Source organism: Limanda limanda, chromosome 17 (genome assembly GCF_963576545.1).
Source record: "Limanda limanda chromosome 17, fLimLim1.1, whole genome shotgun sequence".
Classification (NCBI taxonomy): Eukaryota; Metazoa; Chordata; class Actinopteri; order Pleuronectiformes; family Pleuronectidae; genus Limanda; species Limanda limanda.
The window spans coordinates 18,521,116-18,543,907 of record NC_083652.1 but is presented as its reverse complement, the minus strand read 5'-3'; the positions used below and the strand labels follow the sequence as shown (position 1 = coordinate 18,543,907).

General features: G+C 41.7%; 2 protein-coding genes across 3 annotated transcripts; one reads left to right on the top strand and one right to left on the bottom strand.

Annotated features, from left to right (window-relative positions):
- Positions 1–257: 257 nt before the first annotated feature.
- On the bottom strand, positions 258–4,718 carry drc3 (dynein regulatory complex subunit 3). Its single transcript, XM_061090773.1, has 12 exons — positions 4,559–4,718; positions 4,359–4,475; positions 4,073–4,239; positions 3,801–3,947; positions 3,281–3,400; positions 3,067–3,179; positions 2,795–2,969; positions 1,562–1,693; positions 1,357–1,427; positions 938–1,061; positions 488–619; positions 258–365 (listed from the first exon to the last, which is right to left on the bottom strand). The coding sequence occupies exons 1-12, from the start codon at positions 4,716–4,718 to the stop codon at positions 258–260; spliced, it is 1,566 nt and encodes a 521-aa protein (XP_060946756.1).
- A 731-nt stretch (positions 4,719–5,449) lies between these two features.
- LOC133023392 (TOM1-like protein 2) lies at positions 5,450–21,903 on the top strand. 2 transcript variants are annotated; one of them, XM_061090415.1, is made up of 16 exons: positions 5,450–5,501; positions 9,027–9,111; positions 10,035–10,113; positions 10,609–10,758; positions 11,202–11,336; positions 11,421–11,564; positions 11,826–11,942; positions 12,848–12,981; positions 13,435–13,477; positions 14,377–14,548; positions 15,039–15,153; positions 15,556–15,631; positions 16,511–16,585; positions 18,609–18,668; positions 19,229–19,265; positions 19,374–21,903. In XM_061090415.1, the coding sequence occupies exons 1-16, from the start codon at positions 5,450–5,452 to the stop codon at positions 19,517–19,519; spliced, it is 1,620 nt and encodes a 539-aa protein (XP_060946398.1). In that variant the 3' UTR covers positions 19,520–21,903. The 2 variants fall into 2 exon arrangements, with proteins under 2 accessions (XP_060946398.1, XP_060946397.1); XM_061090414.1 differs by lacking the exons at positions 16,511–16,585; positions 18,609–18,668.
- Positions 21,904–22,792: the final 889 nt, after the last annotated feature.

Below are 22,792 nucleotides of genomic sequence, written 5' to 3'. Positions count from 1 at the left end.
TCCGGCGTCTCTCAGTCTCTTCAGTCTGTGGGTCTCTGAGGGAGCAGAGCCACTGCCTTTTAAAGTGTGAGGACAAATCAGCTAACAGCTCTCACCTGCGCTGATTGATCCTCTGTGGTGCAGGTGAGGGTTCTCTCCCAGCCCCCTCACCTCCACAGAACATAGTGACATTTGTTGTATGACAGTTGTCTCAGAAAGCTTTTAGAATGTCCTGATCTATTTTAATAACAAGTATGTGAATGAAATGATTGTTTGCCTCAAAGATCTTGCCACTGGAACTCCTCCAGCTGCTCCCGCAAATGGTCGATATACTTGAGGGTGTCTGAGAGGCAAGTGTGGTTCCGCTTACGTTCTTTGTCTTGAGTCTGTAATAAGCCATAAAGAAAAAAGGCAAACAATAACAAGACAGTGAGATGCGAAGGAGAGGTTTGTCAATTATGAAAATATGAACTGGGCTGCTCGCTGTAAAGTAATTCCAGCTCCCTACCCCTTTAACCAGGGACACTTTCCAGGCCTCGACACGTGTAACACACTGAGCCTCTCTGTCACTGATCTTCAGCAGGTGGTTATCGTGGCCGGTGGCCAGTGCGTCCATCACCATGTTTTTGTCTGTAAACAGCTAAAGAGAGAGAACCCAGGTAAAAGAGGGTAAGGGCACTGACACTGGTAATGACCAATGTCTTTGCATCATCTGACCAATTGGGATTAATCTCTGTCATCAGTGTTCACATTAGATTATAATTCTGATGTATATAAAATTAAGTGAGAAGACAGGTCTTAAGACTGGTGGCTGTGGGATAACACTGGAGTGTCAACATGGCAGAGGGTGCAGACAGTTATATGCCGTAATCAGTGCTTTTACTAGGAGGCTTTAGCAATCTACAGTGACTATAATATAATTATTTAGCCAGTTTGGTACAAAAGAGACAAAACTTACCCATCTAACGTCACCTGACATGTCCTCTCCCACGCTGTCCGAGGCCACTTTCTCCAGAGTTGCCAAAGCAATTTCTCGCACTTTCTGATGATAAGCATCCTCCAGATCTCGAAATTGGGCAAATGTATGATTTTGTTAAAGGCATAATTTAGACAGGACTTAATAATTGACAATAGGACTCAATTTAAATTTAATCAAGGTCAAATTGGATGAAGTGAAAGCGAAGGCAATTTCTTGAGATCTTGTTCACAAATGAGGGTAAGACAGATGGAGCTAGATCTTTCCATTATGCGTCGACGCATTAATCTGGCATTGTATTAAGATGTAGCTTAATATTGTCTCTCATATAAATATAATAAACACTTAATTTGCTGACTCAACGTAATGGCATATGATGCATAAAACAAATGAAAGGATATATCCCTTGCACAGTTTCAGTGAAGCTGCCAACCATGTCAGAGATGTTGATGTCAAACTCTTTGATGATGTCCTGAAATGAAAGAAAAGATTTTTGGACTCGCAAACGTACGGTGGTAGTATTTAATCTAAATCTATAGCATCTATAATTATTATAATAATCAGCTTACAAAAACACAAATAAAAAAAAATCACACACGCACTTACCTGTAACTGGCTATTGAGCTTAAGCTCCAGTGACATTAGGCTGTCTGAGAGCTGGTCGATTGCATAGTTGCAGTGACCGATCTTGACATGCAGCTTGTCTGGGTCTGTTAACTGCCTGAGCTCCACCATCGTCTAGAAAGTTATAAAATAAAAATATACTTCATAGATTTCCAATTCACTTGGGTCATGAACATAATAAATGTTTATCTACTAAAAGCAGAGTTAATGAGCCATTATCTGTTTATTACATTATTTTTACATTTCATTTAGCTGACAATTTTATCCAAAGCAACTTACAATAAGTGCATTCAACCCGAGGGTACAGACCCAGGACAACAAGAATCAAGAAAGTACAATTTCTTCAAAATAAAAAAAAACTACAAAGTCAGTGCCATTTAAGTGCTACTAAATTGTTAGTTTCAAAAATTGTTATTTTTGTAAAAAAAATTTTTTATTCAAGGTATAGTCGGAAGAGGTATGTTTTTAGTTTGCGGCGGAATATGTGTAAACTTTCTGATGTCCAGATGTCGATTGGGAGCTCATTCCACCATTTAGGAGCCAGGACAGCAAACAGTCGTGATTTTGATGAGTGTTTAGCTCGCAGTGAAGGAGCAACGAGCCGATTGGCTGAACCAGAACGAAGTGAACGGGCTGGGGTGTAACGTTTGACCATGTCCTGGATGTATACAGGACCTGATCTGTTCACAGCATGGTAAGCAAGTACCAATGTTTTGAACCGGATGCGGGCGGCCACTGGTAGCCAGTGAAGGGAGTGGAGGAGCGGATTAGTGTGAGTGAATTTAGGTTGGTTAAAAACCAGTCGAGCTGCTGCATTCTGAATGAGCTGCAGAGGTCGGATGGCACGAGCAGGTAGACCTGCCAGGAGGGAGTTACAGTAGTCTAGGCGTGAGATGACCAGAGCCTGGACTGCCTTCTGAGTGAGAAGGGGATGTCTCTGGATGTTGTACAGCATGAATCTACAGGAAAGTGTTTTTACAATAATGTTGGCAGTCAGGGAGAGTTGGCTATCAGTGTCACACCCAGGTTCCGAGCAGTTTGAGTGGGGGTTAACACGGAGTTGTCAAAGTTAATAGTCAGGTCGTGGGTGGGAGAGTCTTTCGTTGGAAGGAAAAGTAGTTCAGTCTTGTCAAGGTTAATTTTCAAGTGGTGTGCAGATATCCAATATTTAAATGTTCTATGCCTTGAGAAACATTATATATGGGCCCGGCTAACCTCTTTGTGTTGCTGCTCAAATTCTACCAAAACCTGTGATGCTTTCTTCTGGTAGTCTGTCACCATCTTTGTGTGACCGCTGAGGAAGGAGTTTACCTCTGCCTCTCTTCGTTTATGCTCTGCCAAGCCTATTTCAAGTAACTGCTCACACAGTTCCCCCATTTGATGCTCAAATGTAGGCGTTGGGTCAAGGAATTTAAGGACTGATTTCCAAAGATTAACATGTCATTAATACACCCACATGGATGAGAAAGCCAAGAATCAAAGGATATGTTTGAAGCAGATGAGCCACTCCTGTCACACAACGTAGTGTCTCCGCTTCTGGATCGTCTTTGAACATGCTCTTAAACAGATTGGATCCATCGAGGTTTTCCACAAAGGCGTCCTGTTGGGAAAAAAGAACTGACCTGTCACACCGACTGTGCATTTGGAAGTTTCAGAGCTCAGTGGACAATGATTGCATCACAAACAAGAGCTTTAGGTTACTGTGTGTAATTGGAGTTCTGCTTCCTGGCTTTGCTCAGCATCATCGGCTTGTTGTTTCTGCACCTCTTCTTGTCTCATTTTCTCGACGGCTAGGTAGTGTTTGATAGATGCTTCCTTTTTCTGCACAGACACATGTTTTTTTTAATGCAACATCAACATGGAACGTTAAAAATACCTATGATGACAATTTTCCAAACAGACCTTTACGGTTTTGGTAAATGGTTTTGTATTTATGTAGCGCTTTTCTAGTCTTGATGACCACTCAAAGCGCTTTACAGTACAGTTTTACATTCACCCATTCACACACACATTCATACATTGCATCTCTTCGCAGCACTTTTGTTATTCTGTGGGGGGGCCATTCAGGGTTCAGCATCTTGCCCAAGGACACTTCGGTATGCAGATCGGTCAGACTGGGGATTGAACTGCCGACCTTCAGGTTAGAGGACGACCACTCTACCCCTCAGCCACAGCTGCCATGAGTTCAGTAGATTACAACTGTATCTTTGTTTAGACTTACTTTCTCCTCACTAAGTAATCTGAAGTCTAGGCACGTCAAGTTTGGAAAGAAGGCAGCAATGAAGTAACTGTATCCATCCTCCTTTGAGAGAGGATTTCCAGATAGGTTGATGTCGAACAGTTTCTTGAATTTCCTGAGGGAGAGCACCTTTAAAAAGAATTAGAATTACATTGTGGTATATGTTACATGAACATACACAAATGTTACACAGCAGCCTAATTGCAATACTAATGCATGTGCATGTTATATAGGTGATGGATTAATTTTTTTACATTATCCAGTTGTTCAAGGAGGTTGTTTGAGATGTAGAAATGAGAGAGATTCTCAAATTCACCCATGTTTTCAATGACAGAGATTCTGTTGTTGGACAAATTCAGATATTCAAGCTTCCGCAGAGACTCCAGACCCTCAATTCTTTCTATTCTGTTGAACGACAGATCTGAAAGACACATTCAGAATGCTGTTGGTTATTCTTGGTATAGTTACTGGACTCTATATGTGTTTGTCCCTATTTGAACCATTACATAAACAATGCAAATAAAAAAAGCTTCAATTTACTGAGCCATGTTAGATTCACCAGACGGTCCAGGCCCTCAATCCTCTCTATCAAGTTGTTGTTTAGATAAAGCTTGGTCAAGGATGTGAGGTCCCATAAGTTGTCAATCTTCAGGATGTCTGCGAACAGAGGACATCTCGCATACCTAAGCACAATTCACATTCATACACTTGATTGATATTTGTATAAGGTATTTTCTTACGTCTGAAGTCCAGACGTATTGTGAGGACTTCATTGAGATGTATTCCCTCCGCCCTGGCAATTCTCCCAGCTTGATCTCGAGGAGTTTGTTCATCAACTGCCTTCTGCACAAGCTCCTCATCCATCAAAATGGGCTGAGCTGCACCACACTGCCAGCCCATGCTACTGCTGGTCGGGTCACTTTAGCTCTCGGCTAAAATAAACCGAATAAACCATAGTTTGTTTGTTAGGAGCTTAGTTTTATCACTTACCCAACTATCAAGGGATAGTTCACAGACAAATTATTTTCCCTCATTATCTACTCACTGTAATGTAATTATCCTCCTTATTAAACAATATCAAACAAACTACCCACCGGTGACAGCTGAAATCTCTCTGTTATTCTCCAACGGAAAAGACTTCGGACTAAACAACACGTTTTAGCCTGTTGGCGAAGTCTCAGTTTACGCACTGTCACTTAGCAACCGACTCGCCTCAAGCCGCGTTCAAGGGCAGTCAAGTCAATGGGTTAACAATAAACTTTCAACCTCCAAATAAACTTGATTGGCTAATGAATTTGTAATAACAACACATGTGTTAGCGATTAACAATCTAAGATTTCGTGCGCCGTTTTCTCGTCAAGTGTATATTTTGTTAAAGTAAAACATGTATTTCTTTATACATTTAAATATACCCACAGAATTGTTTTTCGACATCAAGTAAAACGGAAATTAACGCGTCTAAGAATATGTCTTGAACGCAGCTTCAGTTGCCAAACATGACTGACATCAATTGTAGCCAATCGCGACGAGCTCTGTGGACCTGTCGACCAATAGGGATGTCCTGTGGGCGGGACTCCTCCGGGCCTCAGCCTCCGTCACTCCAGGTCCTGAGCGGATTGTTTGTTGTCAAGATGGAGTTTCTACTCGGGAACCCGTTCAGCACTCCCGTGGGTCAGTGTGTAGGTACGTGAGCCTCCCGGTCGTTCCGGTGGAGACGTGAGACTTCCTCCCCGACACTGACATTAAACCTGGGTTCTCATTAAGTGTTTTTTATTGTTCAACCGGGGTTTATTCCCGGTTTAACCGTGAGCTAGCCGGTAGCATCATCGCAGCAAACGTCATCTGCTCGGGTTGAGCCTCTAGCTAATGTTAGCCTGCTAACCTCCACAACTTAGAGAGCGTTTGTGTGGACAGTGCTGCACAGTTTGTAAGGATATGAAATGTTTATTTGAAAAACTAACTTGTATTCACACACACACTCCAAACAGTTAAAGTTGTTACTTCATTTGCAACGCATGTCCCACTGCACCTTTGAATGGATATAGTCTTAGTTGTGTATTTGTGTTATATTTGACCTTTTTATAGTCAGCTCCATCTACCTTGCTTTTATTTTATTTCAACTATTGCACTGCTGAGCTGACCGGTTTCCTCTTGTCCATCACCCCTCACTGTACTGAAGACCCCATGTTAACTTGCATTGTGACAAATTAAACTTACACTAAGTGTTTACTGGCACCCACTGAATGAGCTACAGAAGTTAATGTTAAAGTGTTGTGTGATACTTCTTTATCAGTTTAATGAAATCCTGTGAGGTTCATTGTTTCTGTAAAGAGGATCCACCATCTTGGGTTCTGTTAGATCATCTCTGACATTGACTGGCCTCTATGAGCCTTTATCCTCTGTATTTACAAACTCTGATTTCTGGTGCCAGTGTTTTAGAAGTAGTGTAAACCTTCAACTAGGGCTGGGCAACAAATACATCGAGATATATATTAATATCATGTGGATCTATGTGCACAGTGAGGAGGTATAACACATAATGGATTCACTTCAGTTGTTGTTTATCACATATTGCCTTTAAAGAAGGGATCAAAACCACAACCTTAACTCAGGAGCAAAACAAGTCTTAAAACATAATATAAATAATAGTATGAAATGTATTATTATACTCCTAGCCCTTCATTCCACAGACATGTCCTTTCCTTTTTCTTTTTTTTAGAAATATTTAAACTCCTGCAAAGCAGATGTGAACCAAACATCAATTTCAACATCTGCAGATTTTTCTGTTTAAGTACATGCAGCTGTAAACGTCTTTTTTCCCGGCTGTCATAGGGCAAGCTGCTCTTTTATAAATAGCGCACGTCTGTGTAGAACTCAAGCTCATTGATGTAGTTTTGTCAGAAATAACTTTACTAGACTCTTCAAGAAGTGAAGCGCCTGAGTGACCACCGACTGTGTGCCATGTCGTCCGAGCCGGCCCTAAGGCACCAACTTTGAGGATCGTCTCTGGCATTTTACTCACAGTTGTTCTTGGTCAGGCAGTGGGTTGTTTGCAGTACGTTTAGGATTTTCCAGCTTGTCAGAGATGCCAGGTATCTCCTGATCTTTTTGGTTGAGTAGCTGCACTGTGCACACTTCTACACCCTGCTGTCTGTTTGGCTGTTAAGGCAGCAGGGCGAGGGATCAACTTTCCTGTTTTGATCAAAGAGAGAGAGACAGGCAGAGGAGACAGAGAGCAACTGATGGGGGATACACTGGGATTTATTCAGAGACAGAGAAGGGGTTTGGGGTAGTGAATGATGTACGGGAGGGGAGATTTAAGAAGTTTCTCTTGTATGTTTTCTCTCATCTTCATGATGCAGCATAATGGTCAAGGCACTGTGGCATCTTTTGGCAATTATCTGGTGTGAAACTGCTACTAATTTTGAGCTCTGTACAATAAATATCAAACAAATAATGTAAACAGAAAAGATGAGGACAAGTGAAAACTGTTGTAAGGAAAAGTCTTAAAGGATAAAAGATAGAGAGATGGTGCCAGACAGGGACAGGGATCTGTAGCTTTGTTGGCAGTGCATGGCACAGCCTGCCACTGGTTAAAGCCATGTGATCCACTGGGTTCACTGGTGTGATGCAGATTCCCAGGACTCGGGGGATTGACACAACACCACGACTGAAAGCACTCAGCAGGCATTTAACTTCATTAGCAAGACTCTGATTGTTCAGGGTCGTCGTAGCTCGCTCCACATGGAGAGATCAGATATTTTTTTCTTTTCTGCCACCCATACCTTACCCTTCCTCGACCTGACAATCCACTTGAGGGGATTACATGGGATATTTTAGTTGAAGTGACTGGTTAATTCTTCCAAACTCACGTTTATATACATTGTGTACAGCCAAACACCAAGACTCAGAGTGCTACTCATGCTGAAATCCATTTAATTTTCACTCTATTTATGCCGGTCTCTCTGTTGTTGCCCTGTCTGTGACAAGATGATTAGAGAGGGGGAGTTAGAGCATGAATAAGTCACGGGTATCAGGCTTGTCCAACTTTGAGCGTCCCGAAAGGAAGTCAACACAGCCCAGTGAGAGGCTCTTGGTCTGGGCATGACAGCCTGATCAGGACCCCTGGGCCTCAGAGAGAGGAGCTCCTCCTGTCCAAGCTCAGGAATCCTCTAATGAGAATCTATTGACTGACAGCCACAGGAAGTCAGTCACAACAGAGCTTCAGCAACAGATTATTTTTTTGTTTTACTGAAAATCTCACCCCAAGTGACTGCTGTGAAAGATAGAATCATTCACAGACATGATGGATGGATTCAGGGGAAAGGAGAGGAAGGAGGAGATGAAGCGAGGAATTCGTTGATGACTGCAGCGCCAGTTCATCACTGTAGCTTCCCGCAGTCTGGATCACATTATTACTCACCAAAATGCTATTAAATTGTAGGGTGGAGTGTGAAAGGGGGAGCAGGTCTCTGTGGCTGCTGTTTTTCATCTGTTATGTCAGTTGACCGACTAAACAGATGCAATAAACTTCACTTTCCCTAAAATGTTTGCAGGCTTTTACTACAAAGTTATAAAACATATTAAAGAAGTATTATTTATTTATAATTTTAAGTTAACTATCATTTCGTCAAATTTCCATCAGAAAATCGTCTGTCTTTCAGCTAAAGCAGTTGTCATCCGTGACCGGCTGCGTTCTGCGAGCCGTCACACCACTAAACATTAATGAAGAGGCATCATTCAAGCTGTTTTTCCAATAATAAAACAATATTCAATTATGTGAATATGCCATTGTTAAGTGCAATGGATTGGGATCCCACACACGGAGTTCTCTGCCAAAGTTAGAATAGTTTGGTTAGAGAGACTGAAAGCACAGAAAGCTGTCACTAAACGCTGACTTGCTTACACAACAGTTTTTACACCCAACCTTATGCAAACCAGAGGTTGCTTCAATTAGTGTTCATCAACTTAGCACAGGCGACATCTGAGCCGGACTGAAATGCAGCATCATGCTCGCTAGTGAGACAGCTGGCAGTTTGCAAACAGTGGATCGGGTATCAAAGCTAAAGTTTCCTTCAGTGACAAACACAGTCGGGAGCTTCCTCTGCCTTAGCATCAGTATTAAAGTCACTGAAAAAAGCTTCAGTGCAGCTGCAAATTAATCCAAATGTTAATGATATCTGGTTGAACTGTTTGTTTTTCCTCCAGAGAGGGCCACAGATGGAGGCCTGCAGAACGAGGACTGGACCCTCAACATGGAAATCTGTGATATCATAAATGAGACAGAAGAAGGGTGAGCTCCTCCCACACGACAGAAAGCCTATTGTTTTCCTGAGGTGTCTCCGACTGAATGACTGAAATTCTTATTCCAGCCTCCTACACTGAAAGATGCTCAGCCTACGATGGTTTATGGAACTTTCTACAAATAATTCATTATTAGTACATCATGATACATTTTTATTTAGATTTAGATTACAATTTTAAGTGCCTTTTTTGGAAAATATGTTTTTCCATTTTCCCCTCAGCACTTTTTCCTTGTGCTTTTCACATTCTTCATGCCTACACACACTCATTGTGTTGGCATGCAACGTGGGGCCCTCTCTGTCACACTCAATGAGACACACGCAGCAACACAGAAAAAGAGAGAGAGAGGGAGTTCAGCTTCACAGAACACAGAACTTCTTGTCTTAAAGATGTTTAGCAGCTTAGACATCCTCTGCCTGGCTCCCGAGCTGGACTTGAGCTTCTGCAACTGAAAATTCATTCTACTGTGATTTAAAAAAGTACAAGTTTCTTTTAGTTGCCAGGTCTCTGGCATGGTTATTTCATGAGTCATGGGCTGAAAAGTTTGGGAAGCCCTGTCTTATCACATACTGACCCTTGCAGAATACCGTCCAAGGATGCTTTATTTTACATTTTATGCTCTTTTCACTTATAAAGAGACAGATAAAAACGTACAAGAAGCTTAGTATTTGGTCTGATCTGCAGTGAAGAGATGAACAGTTTGAGGCAGAAAGCCAACCTGGGCTCTTCATGCATGGACAGCTTTGATCCTGCCTTGGGAGAAGCATAGTCACGCAAAACGAAGAAAGGAGAAACAGATGGTGCGACGATACGTCTCGTTTTAAGTCAAGCACGTGTTCTTATGGCACAGAAAAATAATTTATTCCAGCAAAGACAAAGATGTTATGCCCACTCTCTGCCGTGTCCCTCTAGGCCAAAAGATTCCATGCGGGCACTGAAGAAGAGACTCAGCGGCAACAAGAACTACAGAGAAGTGATGCTGGCGCTAACGGTAAGACGACTTATCAGTTATGGTTTTGTGAAAGTAAGACTTGGGGGCATTTTGCCATCGTTTGATTCTCAGGAGGCTGCGTCCATGCTGTCGTGGCTTGGCAGTGTGTGATTGTGTGTGTCTGACACATTGAAAGGTTGCACCCTGCATTAAACCTGACCTCTCCTGATCTTGTGTTCTTGGTCATTTTATCCGTCTGCCTCTCTTCTCCCAGTCACCGTCCGGGATGTTTTTATCCGACTGACATTGCTCTTCTTTCATTTTCTTTTATAGCAGCCGTGCTTTTTTAGGTGTGTTCTCAGTTCTCCACCCCCCCATGTCTTTGATGGCTCTGCTAGCTAAAAGCCCCCCTGTGTGAAGAAAGCATCCTGACTGAGACCTTTTATGAACAGTCTTTCCTGATCTCCGCTGCCTCACACAGACAAACTTTCATCCTCTGCAGATTTTTTTTAATTATCTCAGGTTTCTATCTCTGTTTCATCTCCCTCTCTGCAGGTATTGGAAACATGTGTGAAGAATTGCGGCCACAGGTTTCATGCCCAGGTCGCAAACAGAGATTTCATCGATGGCACTTTGGTCAAAATCATCTCTCCCAAAACCAATCCTCCAACGATCGTACAAGACAAAGTGCTGTCGCTCATACAGGTATGGAGCTCTCTCTGTTCCCACTGCTCTTTGTGCTTAGAAGCCAGGTGGCCACAGTGTCCACCACCTCCCAGGTGTTCTGACTGCAGCCCTAAGTGCTGCTATCCACTTACCTGAGATCTGTTCAGCCAGCAGGTGGTGTTCACTCTTTCTATTCCTGCTGTCCTCTAAATATTTATAGGGATTTGTTGAAGGGTAACCAAAGGGACACACCTCTTTTAGCCTCTCTTCCTTGTCTGTTTACAACGTCAGTGAGTGTAAAATGTCCGGGAGGATGCAGGAGATCCTTGACCATTGATTTGTTTTCTCACAGGACAGTAACAAAAAAGCTCTTTTACTTGGACTATGATATAAAATGATAAAATAACCATTTAATCCTTTATTTTAATTGCACGTTGTAATGTGTTTGTGTGTGTGTGTGTTTTCCCTGTGTGTTGCTGCAGGCCTGGGCTGATGCCTTCAGGAGTAGCCCTGATCTTACTGGGGTGGTTCATATTTATGAGGAGCTGAAGAGGAAAGGCATTGAATTCCCAATGGCAGACCTGGACGCATTGTCTCCAATTCACACGCCACAGAGGGTGAATAGAGAAAAACCCTGTCTGCACAAACACATTTGTATTCACACAGTAATATTCTAACAGGTTATTATTTTCTTCATCCAGGGTACCCCTGAGGTGGACCCAGCAATGATCAAGTACCTAGCCCCTACACCCCCTGCTGCCGCGGCTCCGAAACCTGCCCCGACCCCTGTTCCTGCCCCACAGGTCTCCAACGTGGCCGGTCCCATCACAGCAACAGCTGAACAGGTGACAGGCTTCGACAAGGGACCTCTAGTGGACTGTAATCAGGCCCCTAAAGAAGCTGACTGCCACTAAAGTGATGTCAGCTTCATTTATTCATACCGCTCGTCAGTCTGTAAATCTTAATCCAGACTTCAGTAATCAAGTGCATGATTAAAAGCAGATTACAAGCTTTCCCAACCACTCAGTCTACTGCCTTCAAGAACATCTGCTGCACTGCCGACACTGGACAAGTCCAAAGTGACCGTTGACCCTCTGTGCTTTCAGATTGCCCGGCTGCGCAGTGAGTTGGATGTAGTGAGAGGAAACATCAAAGTCATGTCAGAGATGCTAACAGAGATGGTTCCCGGCCAGGAAGGTGCCTCTGACCTGGAGCTGCTGCAGGTTAGATGAATACAATACAAGGTCCAGCTTAACACACATGCAACTTCTTCAACCATCACTATGACTTTCCATTATAGTTAATGGACATGTTTTTTTTTATGTTTAATGTGCTTTCAAAGTTGCTTAAATCATCAAAACAAATCAAAGTAAGATATTTTAGAGCATTTTTTTGTTCTTTGTATGAGATTATCTGGCAAGAGATCACAATAATAGTCATTCAACAGAAATAACGAATTCCCTCACATTGTAAAAGGTGTTGTATGATTGAGAGAGCAAACCACTTTCCAACACTGCATGTCAGATGAAACATTTTGCCACTAGGGGGAGTGTTGTCTTTAGTTTTGAGAAGAAATGCTCAACTCCCCTTCAACTTCTTAAGAGTCAGTTGGCTGCAGTACAATTCTTAGAAATGGCTTAGAATTAACCAGAGGTATAGAAAGTCCTGGAGAGTTTAATCTGTTAAGACCAAATCCACTCTGGTATTTGTGTCAGCTGCAAGAATCTGTCTTTGTGCTGAGGAACCCTTGCAAGTTGTAGTTGTTATGTGGAAACTTTTCTGTCTTAGATTTGTGTTCTTTTGTTCCCAGTTGATCTTTTGTTCCGAGCAAATGTTTCTGACTTGCTCAACACTGAATGTCCTGTAAAAGACATTTACTGTGAAATGAATTTCCCCATTTCGGACAAAGCTCTCCACCCATTGTGTCGAAATGGAGCCGTGTAATAGTGCATCTGTTTGACTAGATAATTTACATGGTTGAGTCATTATTCCATATACAATTGCTTATTTGTGTGTGTGTCTGACTCTCCTCTCTACATCTCTCTTTCTCCCTTTTCTTCTGTATTTATCTATTGATTTGTCAGTTAATGTATTGATTAATCTGTTGATGTTGTGCCAATCTATCAAGGAGCTGAACAGGACGTGCAGGGCCATGCAGCAGAGGGTGGTCGAGCTGATTTCACGTGTCTCTAATGAGGAAGTGACCGAGGACCTCCTCCACGTCAACGACGACCTCAACAATATTTTCCTCCGCTATGAGAGGTACAGTCAACAGATCAAATCGGAATTAGTTTCTTTTGCAAATCAGGGACAGAAAAGACATGATTTTCTTACTCAAGGGGCTTTGATTATTGAGTTATTTTATTTAACTCATTAGTTAGGCTTGATATTTTTACTGGCCCTTAGACCAAGACTCAGGCCGATGAATTTAATGAATAACTAATTGTTTGATGTCAAACAGCATCTCAAACCTAGATTTTAAAGATGATTGTCTATGTGTGATTATCAACAGCATATCAATGTTTTTTAATTTGATATTTGGGAGTTAGAAATCGACTTTGAAGCACTGTGCAACTCACGAAAATAAATATATAAATCTGGCTTCAAACTGCTTAGATGTCTCTTTCATGAAGTTTCTGAAGATGAGAGATGTGTAAACATTTGAAGCCCACAAAGGATGTGATAAAACACTCAAAGGTTCTTTGCTGTTCACAGGTATGAGAGATACAGATCGGGTAGAGCCGCACAGAACAACGGGGTAAGTACCATCAATCAGCACTCCACGTCCAAAGCCCCTTTTGTGATTGCTTTTAACACGCTTTCAGAAACATTTTGATGCAGCTACATCGTCTGTGGCACTTTGTCTCACATTCCGGTTGCTATGAGAGAAGTTTCCATCATAAAGGAGTTCACATAGCAATTTGTTGTGTTTATTTTACCGTGTCAGTATCTGTATTCATAATGACTATTTGCTTATATTATAATAGCATGTACATGCAATTTTGCTTTGCAAAATAGGAACATGTTCCAGACTGCTATTTAAAGTGTACATTTGCCAGTATCAGCGATTTGCCTAGAGGTCTGAAGCGTCTCTCACTACATCCCACATAGCTGTTTGTGTTTGCGTACCGTTGATCTTTCTGTGTGCTCTGTCTGTTTGTGTTGTGGCCAGCTGACGGAGGCAAGTATCACACCAGCACCGTGTTCAATCCAAGCCAGAGAGCGGGGATGAACAGAGTGATGAATGTTAAACACGTCTGTTGTATGGAGCAAATGCTTAGACCCATACGATGTGTCAACATCAGTAGCACTGTGAAACTAGATAATGTGTACTTTCCTCCACCCCCCTCCTTCTTGCCTTCTGTCTCTCACATCTGAAGTCTTGGTCACTGTTTATTCACCCCTGTGTTGTCCCTGTGTCTAGCCTCCACTGCCCAGCTACTGACCCACAGTGTTGTCCTAGATTGTGTGAATTGTCAATCCTGTAGCATTTTAGTAGCTGAAAAGTTTTTCCTCTGTAAACAAAGGAAAGCAACAAACTCACAAACTTCCAACTCTCTATTTGCTGCCAGAACTTTTGTAAAAGCTCATAAGTACTTCATGTACCCATTCATTATTGCTGACAGTCACCTTTCTCTCCCTCTCTTTCCCTCCCAGATGTTGAATGAGGCCACAGAGGACAACCTGATAGACCTGGGCCCAGGCTCCCCTGCTGTGGTCACGCCCAGGAACACATCCAGCCCTCCACCGCGCTCCACTGCAGGGGCCACTGCCTCCCCATCCCATAACCCCACTACAGCATCGCTCTCCACCACACTAGCTGGCCTAGGTAAGAACAGAATGATATTATGTTCCAGTGGGTAGGAAAATTGTACATGGAAAAAAAGGTTGCTAACCTGCACATACAACTGTCGTTTACACCTACTCTCATTAGAGGTGTAACATCCATTCCCTCCTCCGGAGTCTCTGCAGACTTTCCAAAGGAGAAGCAGCAGAGTATAAAAGGGCTCATAATCTGGTTGCTAATGGGAAATAAGCCAAGCAACATAACTAACTGCTTGCACCTCTGATGGTCTCCTGGAAATCTTTGCACACTGTAGAAGTCTGGTTAGAGCTTATATATATATATTGCAATTCTTATTTTGTGGAGAAGACACAGCCACATTCTGCTAAATTGAATAGTTGGGTCAAACCAGTCTTTAATCCTGAAGATGATTGATCTGCTTTTTCATCCCTTTTCTTATGTTTCTTAAAATCTTTCTGCATAATTCTCAATCTCCCCCCATTTTCTCCTCTCTTCGGTCACCATCCCACTTAAGATGTAGGTTCGGACAGCGTGAGTGGGACCCTGTCGTCTCTACCAAGCCACAACCGGGATGACTTTGACATGTTCGCCCAGACCAGGAGTAGCTCTCTGGCTGAACAGCGCAAGAAGTAGGTCAAGATTTAATTTAGCTTCTGGGGCAGCCCAGGTCCTCTTACGATGTTATTCGGGGTATTATCTATTTCAATTAAATAGTTATTCATAGCCACCTTTTAATAATAAAATACACCTGTGGGCAATTTTATACTGTAATGGCATCCATGTTTTTTTTTCTCACTGTCCCTTACTCTGCCCCTTATCTCCTTAAGTGAGCTATTTCCTTTGTTAGCATATCTTAGAATGATCTTAGAATACTTTAAGGGGGGTTGATTTGGATCTGGCATTTTCCCCTCATCAAAAAATGACACAGAAGACTGTTTTTATTATTGTTTAACTAAGAAAAGTCATATTTTTTTGCGTAACCTTGCGTTGGTGCCATATCTTATCTATTTTGTGTATGTTTTCATGCACAGTGTAAAGTATGAGGACCCGCAGGCTCTGGGTGGCCTGGCCTCAGCTTTGGATGTGAGACAGCAGAACGCAGGAGGGGTGAGTACAATGAAGCATGTCATTGATACATCCTTCACCCATATGGTGTTTGGGTGTTTTTACATGGGTGTCAAGGCTACCTGGTCCAGTCTGTCCTGAGGTGTCGTTCACCCCTTGCATGACATGGTCTGTTATACTGTTTGTCCTATAGTGACTTTTGTGCTGTGTGCAGTGACACTTGAACTTTGAACAGAGGGCTAGGTTTGTGTCTGGATTTTTCTAGGTCTGATTAGCTAAAATAAATATCCTACATCGAGCTATTTAGTTAAAAGCATTGATATGAGTTTTTTGAGTAGGTACTCAAAATGTAAAAAATGTCCTTGCATGCAGTTTCTATATCTAAACCAGTGGACATGGAATCGGGTTTTGCATTCTTCAGAATAGATTTCATCTCTTTCATAGTGTCTGTTCTACCTTTACAGTTTGCACAGAAAGTCAAACCCAGAAGTCACATGTTAGTTTCAATATTTTTCGAGTTGGTCTCCATGTCTGTGCACACGTTGCAATGCATTAGCATGGTTATCTCTGGGTACACAGATTCTGAAACCTGAGCTAACAGAATCAAACACATACTGACACACACAAGCAGACAAACAGTGGTGATTGCACATACCATCCCTTTTTTAGTTACCTCAGGTACCCTGTTTCTACTACAGTAGTTTTTTCTTAATTTATATATTTTCCTCATTTTCATCTTTATGGAATGAATCTTTTGCCATTTTCTCTCTTCTCTTCATTTTTTCTTCTTTTGAAGTGAAAATCTTCTCTTACATATTTGACCTCTCCTCTGTCTCTCTCTCTGCACTGTATGCTATGCTGTTGTTAGGGGTCTGCTACCTTTCTTCTCTTGTGTAAGGTGTTGTTCTGTTGTTGATTCAGCTGAGGGTAAAAGGGGATGATAACCCAGCAGATCAGGAGCTGCCCATAGACAGCTGGCTTATTACCCAAGGAATGGTGAGGACTCCATCCTCAGTGTGTCCTCCTAATAACCTCCCCTCATGTCCAACATCACCCTCAACCTCCTCCAGCATCATCATCATCATCCATGCACTTAATATAGTTTCATCTTACTACTCTGTCCTAGATTAATCAAAAGACGACCAGGAATAACAATGTTTCCCCCCTTAAGACCACCCACTCCATATCTAGTACAGTTATACTCTAGTGTTGGGCAATATGACAATACATTGAGACGATAGAGATTCGTCAACTGGTTCTAATTCTATTCTATATTTTGTATTGGTTGTAACCAGTAGGTAATGGTACAAAAACGAAAAACAGTTTTGTGGTAACACTGAATGGACTGAATTTGCATGATGAAGTATCTTCATTTGGAATTTCATTCACCAGATCAGTCAAAAACAGATTTTCTTTTCCAGAAAATGAATAATCATGACGCACTGCGATATCTGATATATTTTTTTGCATATTGCGTATTGCTCACCTCTATTGTATTTTATTGACCTTATTATTTTATATCCTATCTATGGATGAACTAATACTCTTAACTGGTCCTAAGTGCATCCATCATCTAGATTCATCATCAACAGTCATACACTAAAATAGCGGAGGAGTACAGATACTTTCACTACACAGCAAAGTCCATATCAACAAAGGTGATTACTGTTAAAGTACCAATGACATGTCTTACAAATTTCAAGTGTAAGAGAAGGAGGTTTGCTGTGTGGTGCTGAGTATTTGTGAGCTGTTCTCTAACGATCTGTGATAACACATTCAATGTTATTAATGTATCACTCTCTAAAAAACAAATTGATTGACTAACAGATAAATCACTAGATCCAACATCTGATAAAAGTCTAACAACTAAGTTACTGTTTTGACTGAATGTAAAAGTGAGTATAAAAGATGAAACTTCTGTCACTGTAATTAAGAGCCATGACAGGGACAGACATCTTATGTTGCACTTCTCTACAACACTGTCTGCCCTTTTCACACAGCTGCATGCATTGTATTTTTTTTTTCTTCTTCCTGTGAATGAGTTTTACTGCCCCACTGCCTTGGCCTCTCTTTTGATTTGTCCCTTCACTGCGTCAACTGTGATGTCACGAGGAAACCACCCAAGTGTTTTTATTACAGGGCCTCAGGAAGAAGGTTGTTTTGTTGTCTCTATTTCACTTTGATATCAGATCAGTGTCAAAATTCATTCTTTACACAGGCAGTGAAAGGATGAGGAGGATTAGACTTGTTATTTAGAGGGAAATTTATGGCTTTTCTGCTTTTTTAAACATAAAGCATGCAACTTTTCTAATTTCCCTAACTGTTACTCCTAGACTTTTTTTTTTATCATGGCTAAAACCTTTTTTAGTCATGATAAAAGTTATCTTTTTTTTCATTTCCCAGCAGTCCTGATTGTTGCCCAACACCTACATAAGCACACATGTACACCATTCACTCTAACATGGCCTCCATCCTCACAGTCACTGCACGCCATGCGGCATCGCTCAGGCTATGTGGTGTGTGCGTGTCCCAAGTTTTTGTGTATGCTGTGGGATTGCCTTGCTCCTCCACGGTCCCTGTGCTTTCAGCTTTTCCCGTCCAATCAATCTCTTAATCGCGTTCTAGCGATTTGCTCATTAACTAATGATGTGGAATGATTAACACTGCTGTGTGACATTAGCCGGCAGCTGTTACGCCATGTCAGCTCTACAGAACTAATGAGAACAATACACAACCTGGAAACTCCTGTTCCCTTAGAAGACAGCTGAGTAGCAGATTGTTGCACTCGGTCAAAAAGTAAGAGCACAGAGTCGAGAGGGGCTGAGTGTTGGCAGTTGTTTTTGTTCTCATTTTGATCGGTTTCATTTCTACCATCTTCCCTTTTGAGCTTTTGGTGATTTCTATTGTTATTTGTGTTTGTGTGTTACATTTTTTTGTTTTTGTTGTTTTTCGTTTGGGTGTGTTTCTCTTGTGTGGCTTTGGTGCTGCCCCTTGGTTTGTCCATGGCTTTGCTCCATAGATCCCTGTATCGCAGTCCTCTGTCATGGATGACATAGAGGAGTGGCTCTGTGCTGACGTGGTGAGACTTCTTTACCTTGATTTATATTTTCTTCGCTTCTTTCTCTCCTACCCTCACTTTTTTTTGTTTTATATATATAGCACACTTCTATCCATCCATCTCATAACTGAATACGTTAAGGTTTAGTTTCCTTTAACTTCACTTTTCATTCACCGTAACCTAACTTATTTCCACCAATGACTGATGGAGAATGGCTTATTATCGTGAGGTCTGGCCTCCTTCTGCTAACATGGCACTAATATGTCCAAACAGATGACATGATCTTATTTGGATATGCATGTGAAGGTTGTGAGGTTGGACTCGAGAAAGCTTCTTGTTGCATCCAAAAGTGTGTGAGGGATGCATGACTGACGGATTTTTCTTGAGCGACTTTGTATCGATCAGTCTCTGTGTGAACTTGACAGGCATTCGAGTGGTATGACGCCTTTGTACATCAACTTATCGTGTTACTCAATGTATATTAAAGATTATTTCGGTCTTTTGAAAAAGAGACTTTTCAGTGAATAATAGTTTCTACAAACTTGTGCATTTTAACGTTTTACTTTTTGTCTTTTTAATAGAAAGGGGATGCCACTGAGGAAGGGGTGACCAGCGAAGGTACAGACTCAGACAATTACATATGTTCCACTAGCTCAAACACTCCAATAATTCATTCATATAACGTTTGCAGGCGACTGAACATGAGCAAAATCTCTTTTATTTCAGAGTTTGATAAGTTCCTGGAGGAGCGAGCGAAGTCTACAGACACCGCTGCATCTCCCACGGGAGCTAACCCTGCTCACCCAGCCCGAGCCCCTGCTGGCTCCCACAAGAAGGCTGAACGGACGGAAGACGCCCTGTTTGCCTTGTAGACTGTTCTCAGAGAACCTTGAAGTCTCTCCAGGGCACCTAAAGGTTCTCGACCCAGATGGTTCCCCGACCAGACGGCCCCTCCAGTCCCATTTCACAGCTGACTGGCAGTGTTGTTGCAAGATCTCTGCTCTGCTTTGTCATTCTCATGCCACAGTGTTGCTCTAACATACATTACTGCACTACTCTGTTGCGTTTAACTATAAATGCATGTATTAATCTGTCAGTGTGGGATGTATAGTCCCAGACGAGCAAATTTGTCCGATGTGGTTTTAAAAAGAGGTAAATTACTGCGAGACGAATCACTGCAGGTCCATGCATTTGAGTCAGTGTGGAGGCATACAGTTATGACAATATTGTGATGTGTTACTACATTCAGCTAATTTATGCATTTATAGTTCTAATGGTTTGTTCTGTACTCTGTACTTGCGCTGTTGTTATTAAGCGTTTTAGTCTTTTCAACATGAAATGTGTGCAGAATGGCAACGCGTGTTATTACCCAGTTTGCCTGAGGCAATGTAGAGAAAATAGCTAGCAGGCAAATTCCGCTACCTGTGAGTATAATAGTTAAATCACAGCTAATCGCGATGGGTGTATGCCAGTTTAACCAAAGGGAATTAAAAAAAACAAAACAGCAGTAGTTAAGATTCTCTGCCATGTATTTCAAATAGCTAAGGGGAAGGAACATGCCCATAGTTTTTTTATTGTCCTATGAAAAGACCACAACAAATCAACAAAGACAAATATGATATGGAACACTTGTAGCCATTCCAAAGACGATGAAGGCTTTAATGACCAACTAGCACTTACTGTTGCCTGTCGAACAATAATCACATCCGGGCATAATAAATGTTAAGGGATCATGAACATTTTCCTTCCCCTGCTATGATTCATGTCTGTGCACTTTGAAGCAAAAACAAATCCGTATTTTGTCCTTTGTGTTTACAAGATGGTTACTATTTTTCTAGGGGAGGGGGAAATGGTCTGTAGATTGACTCCGTTTTGCACAACATAACTTTTTTAACTGTGTAACTGCAGCTCTTGTACCCACAGAAGTGGAGAGATTGACTGTCAACCTTATGATTGCAAAACCTTAGAGTATTAGGAATTGCATAAAGATGCGAGACAAAAAAACCTGTGCGCAGACATCATACCTGAACAAAAAACTCAAAAGTGTAGCTTACAATAATACGCGGATGTAAAGGATGTATTCAAATAAGTAGATCTTCACTGACCCTACACTATGTAATCTATACACCTCAAAATACAGGAATTCTTTGTTTCTGTATCTGGTTGAAAATGTATCGGCTCATTAAATCCAGACGTCAGAGAGATTTATCAATTATTTGATCCCCTGATTGTATTTTTATAGATCATTTAAGACAACAACAAAAAATTGTTTCTGCCATTTGATCTTTTGTGGTTCGGGCTGAAACATGCAGCAAACAAGCACTTGTATGATTATGGCCATCAAAGACATATTCTCACGCTCAGTGTATTTTCATTCCGGTGTGACTCATCTGCTGTTGTTGGAGCAGCTGCCAAGGATTTGTGTGATTGACTGATTTCAGCAAAGTAGCTCTGACTTGAGTTTCCCTTTGGTGTACTTATCACACTTTGAGGCAAAAAAACAATCCCATCTTCCAGCTCTTTTGCTGATGCTCGTTTTTGTTTTAACATTTTTTGTTCTCCTTCAGTCCATTTAAGACCAAACGCCTTGTCAATCAGAGGCAGTCCAATTAAAAAATCTTCTAAATAGTGAAAGTCTAATTAAACTTTCCTCTTATCCGTTGTCAGTATTGTCCTCCCGCTGGGGGAGAAATATTCATGAATTATTTTGTGTACGTAATCATAACGACTAAATATTTTATTACGTATCAGTTGAGAAGAAAATAAAGATTAATGAGCTTTAACTGTCTTAAATGCAGCAAGATCACATGTAGGTCCAATATGGTTGCCAGGTAACTGAGATGATAGCGTTAAAACGGCAATCAAGCATTGTGTCGTCTTTGAAAACAGTCGCTAAAAATTTAACAGGAGATCCTTTAAAAGGGAACTTTTCTCTGTGTTTGTGTGTTTGTGTATCTCTGGACCTGTAACAGAGTGTTTTGTGTTACTTGCTTTTATGAAGCTTACGTCCTTACGGCAACATGTATTCCTCTCAACATGGTAACTGAATGTCTTTTTAATACTGGCGAGACGGAGCATTTAGTGGATATACGTTGTGGACGCGGCGGAGAGAGGGGGGGGGCTTGACTTCTAACCGTGGGGCTCCCGTGTCTGTTTGGCTGTGCCGCCTGCCGCCATTACTGATGGTCAGATTTCTGTTTGACCTAATGCACGTGTATAACTGCCCAATAAAAACACTAGCAATGTGTGACCTCTACCTCACAACTGCGTGTGGTTATTTTCCATTGAGGGTGTCTGTGTCAATTTCTTTTTGTCTTCTTCACGCTGGTGCTGATGCAACCTGGCGTCAACCTCTCACTGCACTGGTCATCAACCATCACATGAGCCTCCCCCCTCCCATCTGGTGGTTAGTGTGCAAGTCATCCATTCTGTTACACATGCAAAAATGTAAACAAATTCCGTTCTCGCAAACTTGTTTTGGATTTTTAAAGTCACATGTTTCACACCTCCAGGTTTCTCGAAAATCTAATCTGAGACTTTATACAAACGCACCACATTACCAGCGAGGTTTCTATATCACTCCGCCTCCCGAATGCAAACAACAACTTCGCGGTGCTTCTCTAGGTCACTGACCTACTTCCCCAGTGAGCCATTGTGGGTGTCCCACTTTGGGTTGAAGCCATAGACTGTATATATAGAAGCTGTATATATATACTGTATATGTTGAAGCGCAGCACATTCACTCATATAATCATATAAGTAAAACATATAGTTTACTGATGCTGATCTGATGGGTTTGCAACGCCTGTGTTTTGTATTATTAGTTATTTAAGTGTGTTGTTTACAGGAGTAGGCCTGACTGTGCCTAAGATAAATTAAATGTATAAACTCTGACAGGATAGATTTTATTTTTTTTAGAGAGGGGGTATTAATTGGGCAAATATGGAAAATGTCCCTCTTGTTTTGTGTTATTTGTGCCCACCTGCATCCTTCCCCCTCACCCCCCTGTGGCGGCCACTTCCATTTCAGCAGAGAGAGAGAGAGAGAGAGAGAAACACATGATGTAATCGCTAGACTCGGTGATGTGACGTCAGATCACCCCACTCGCTTTCCGGGCTTCCCATTGGTCGGATTTTCTGGTTCTA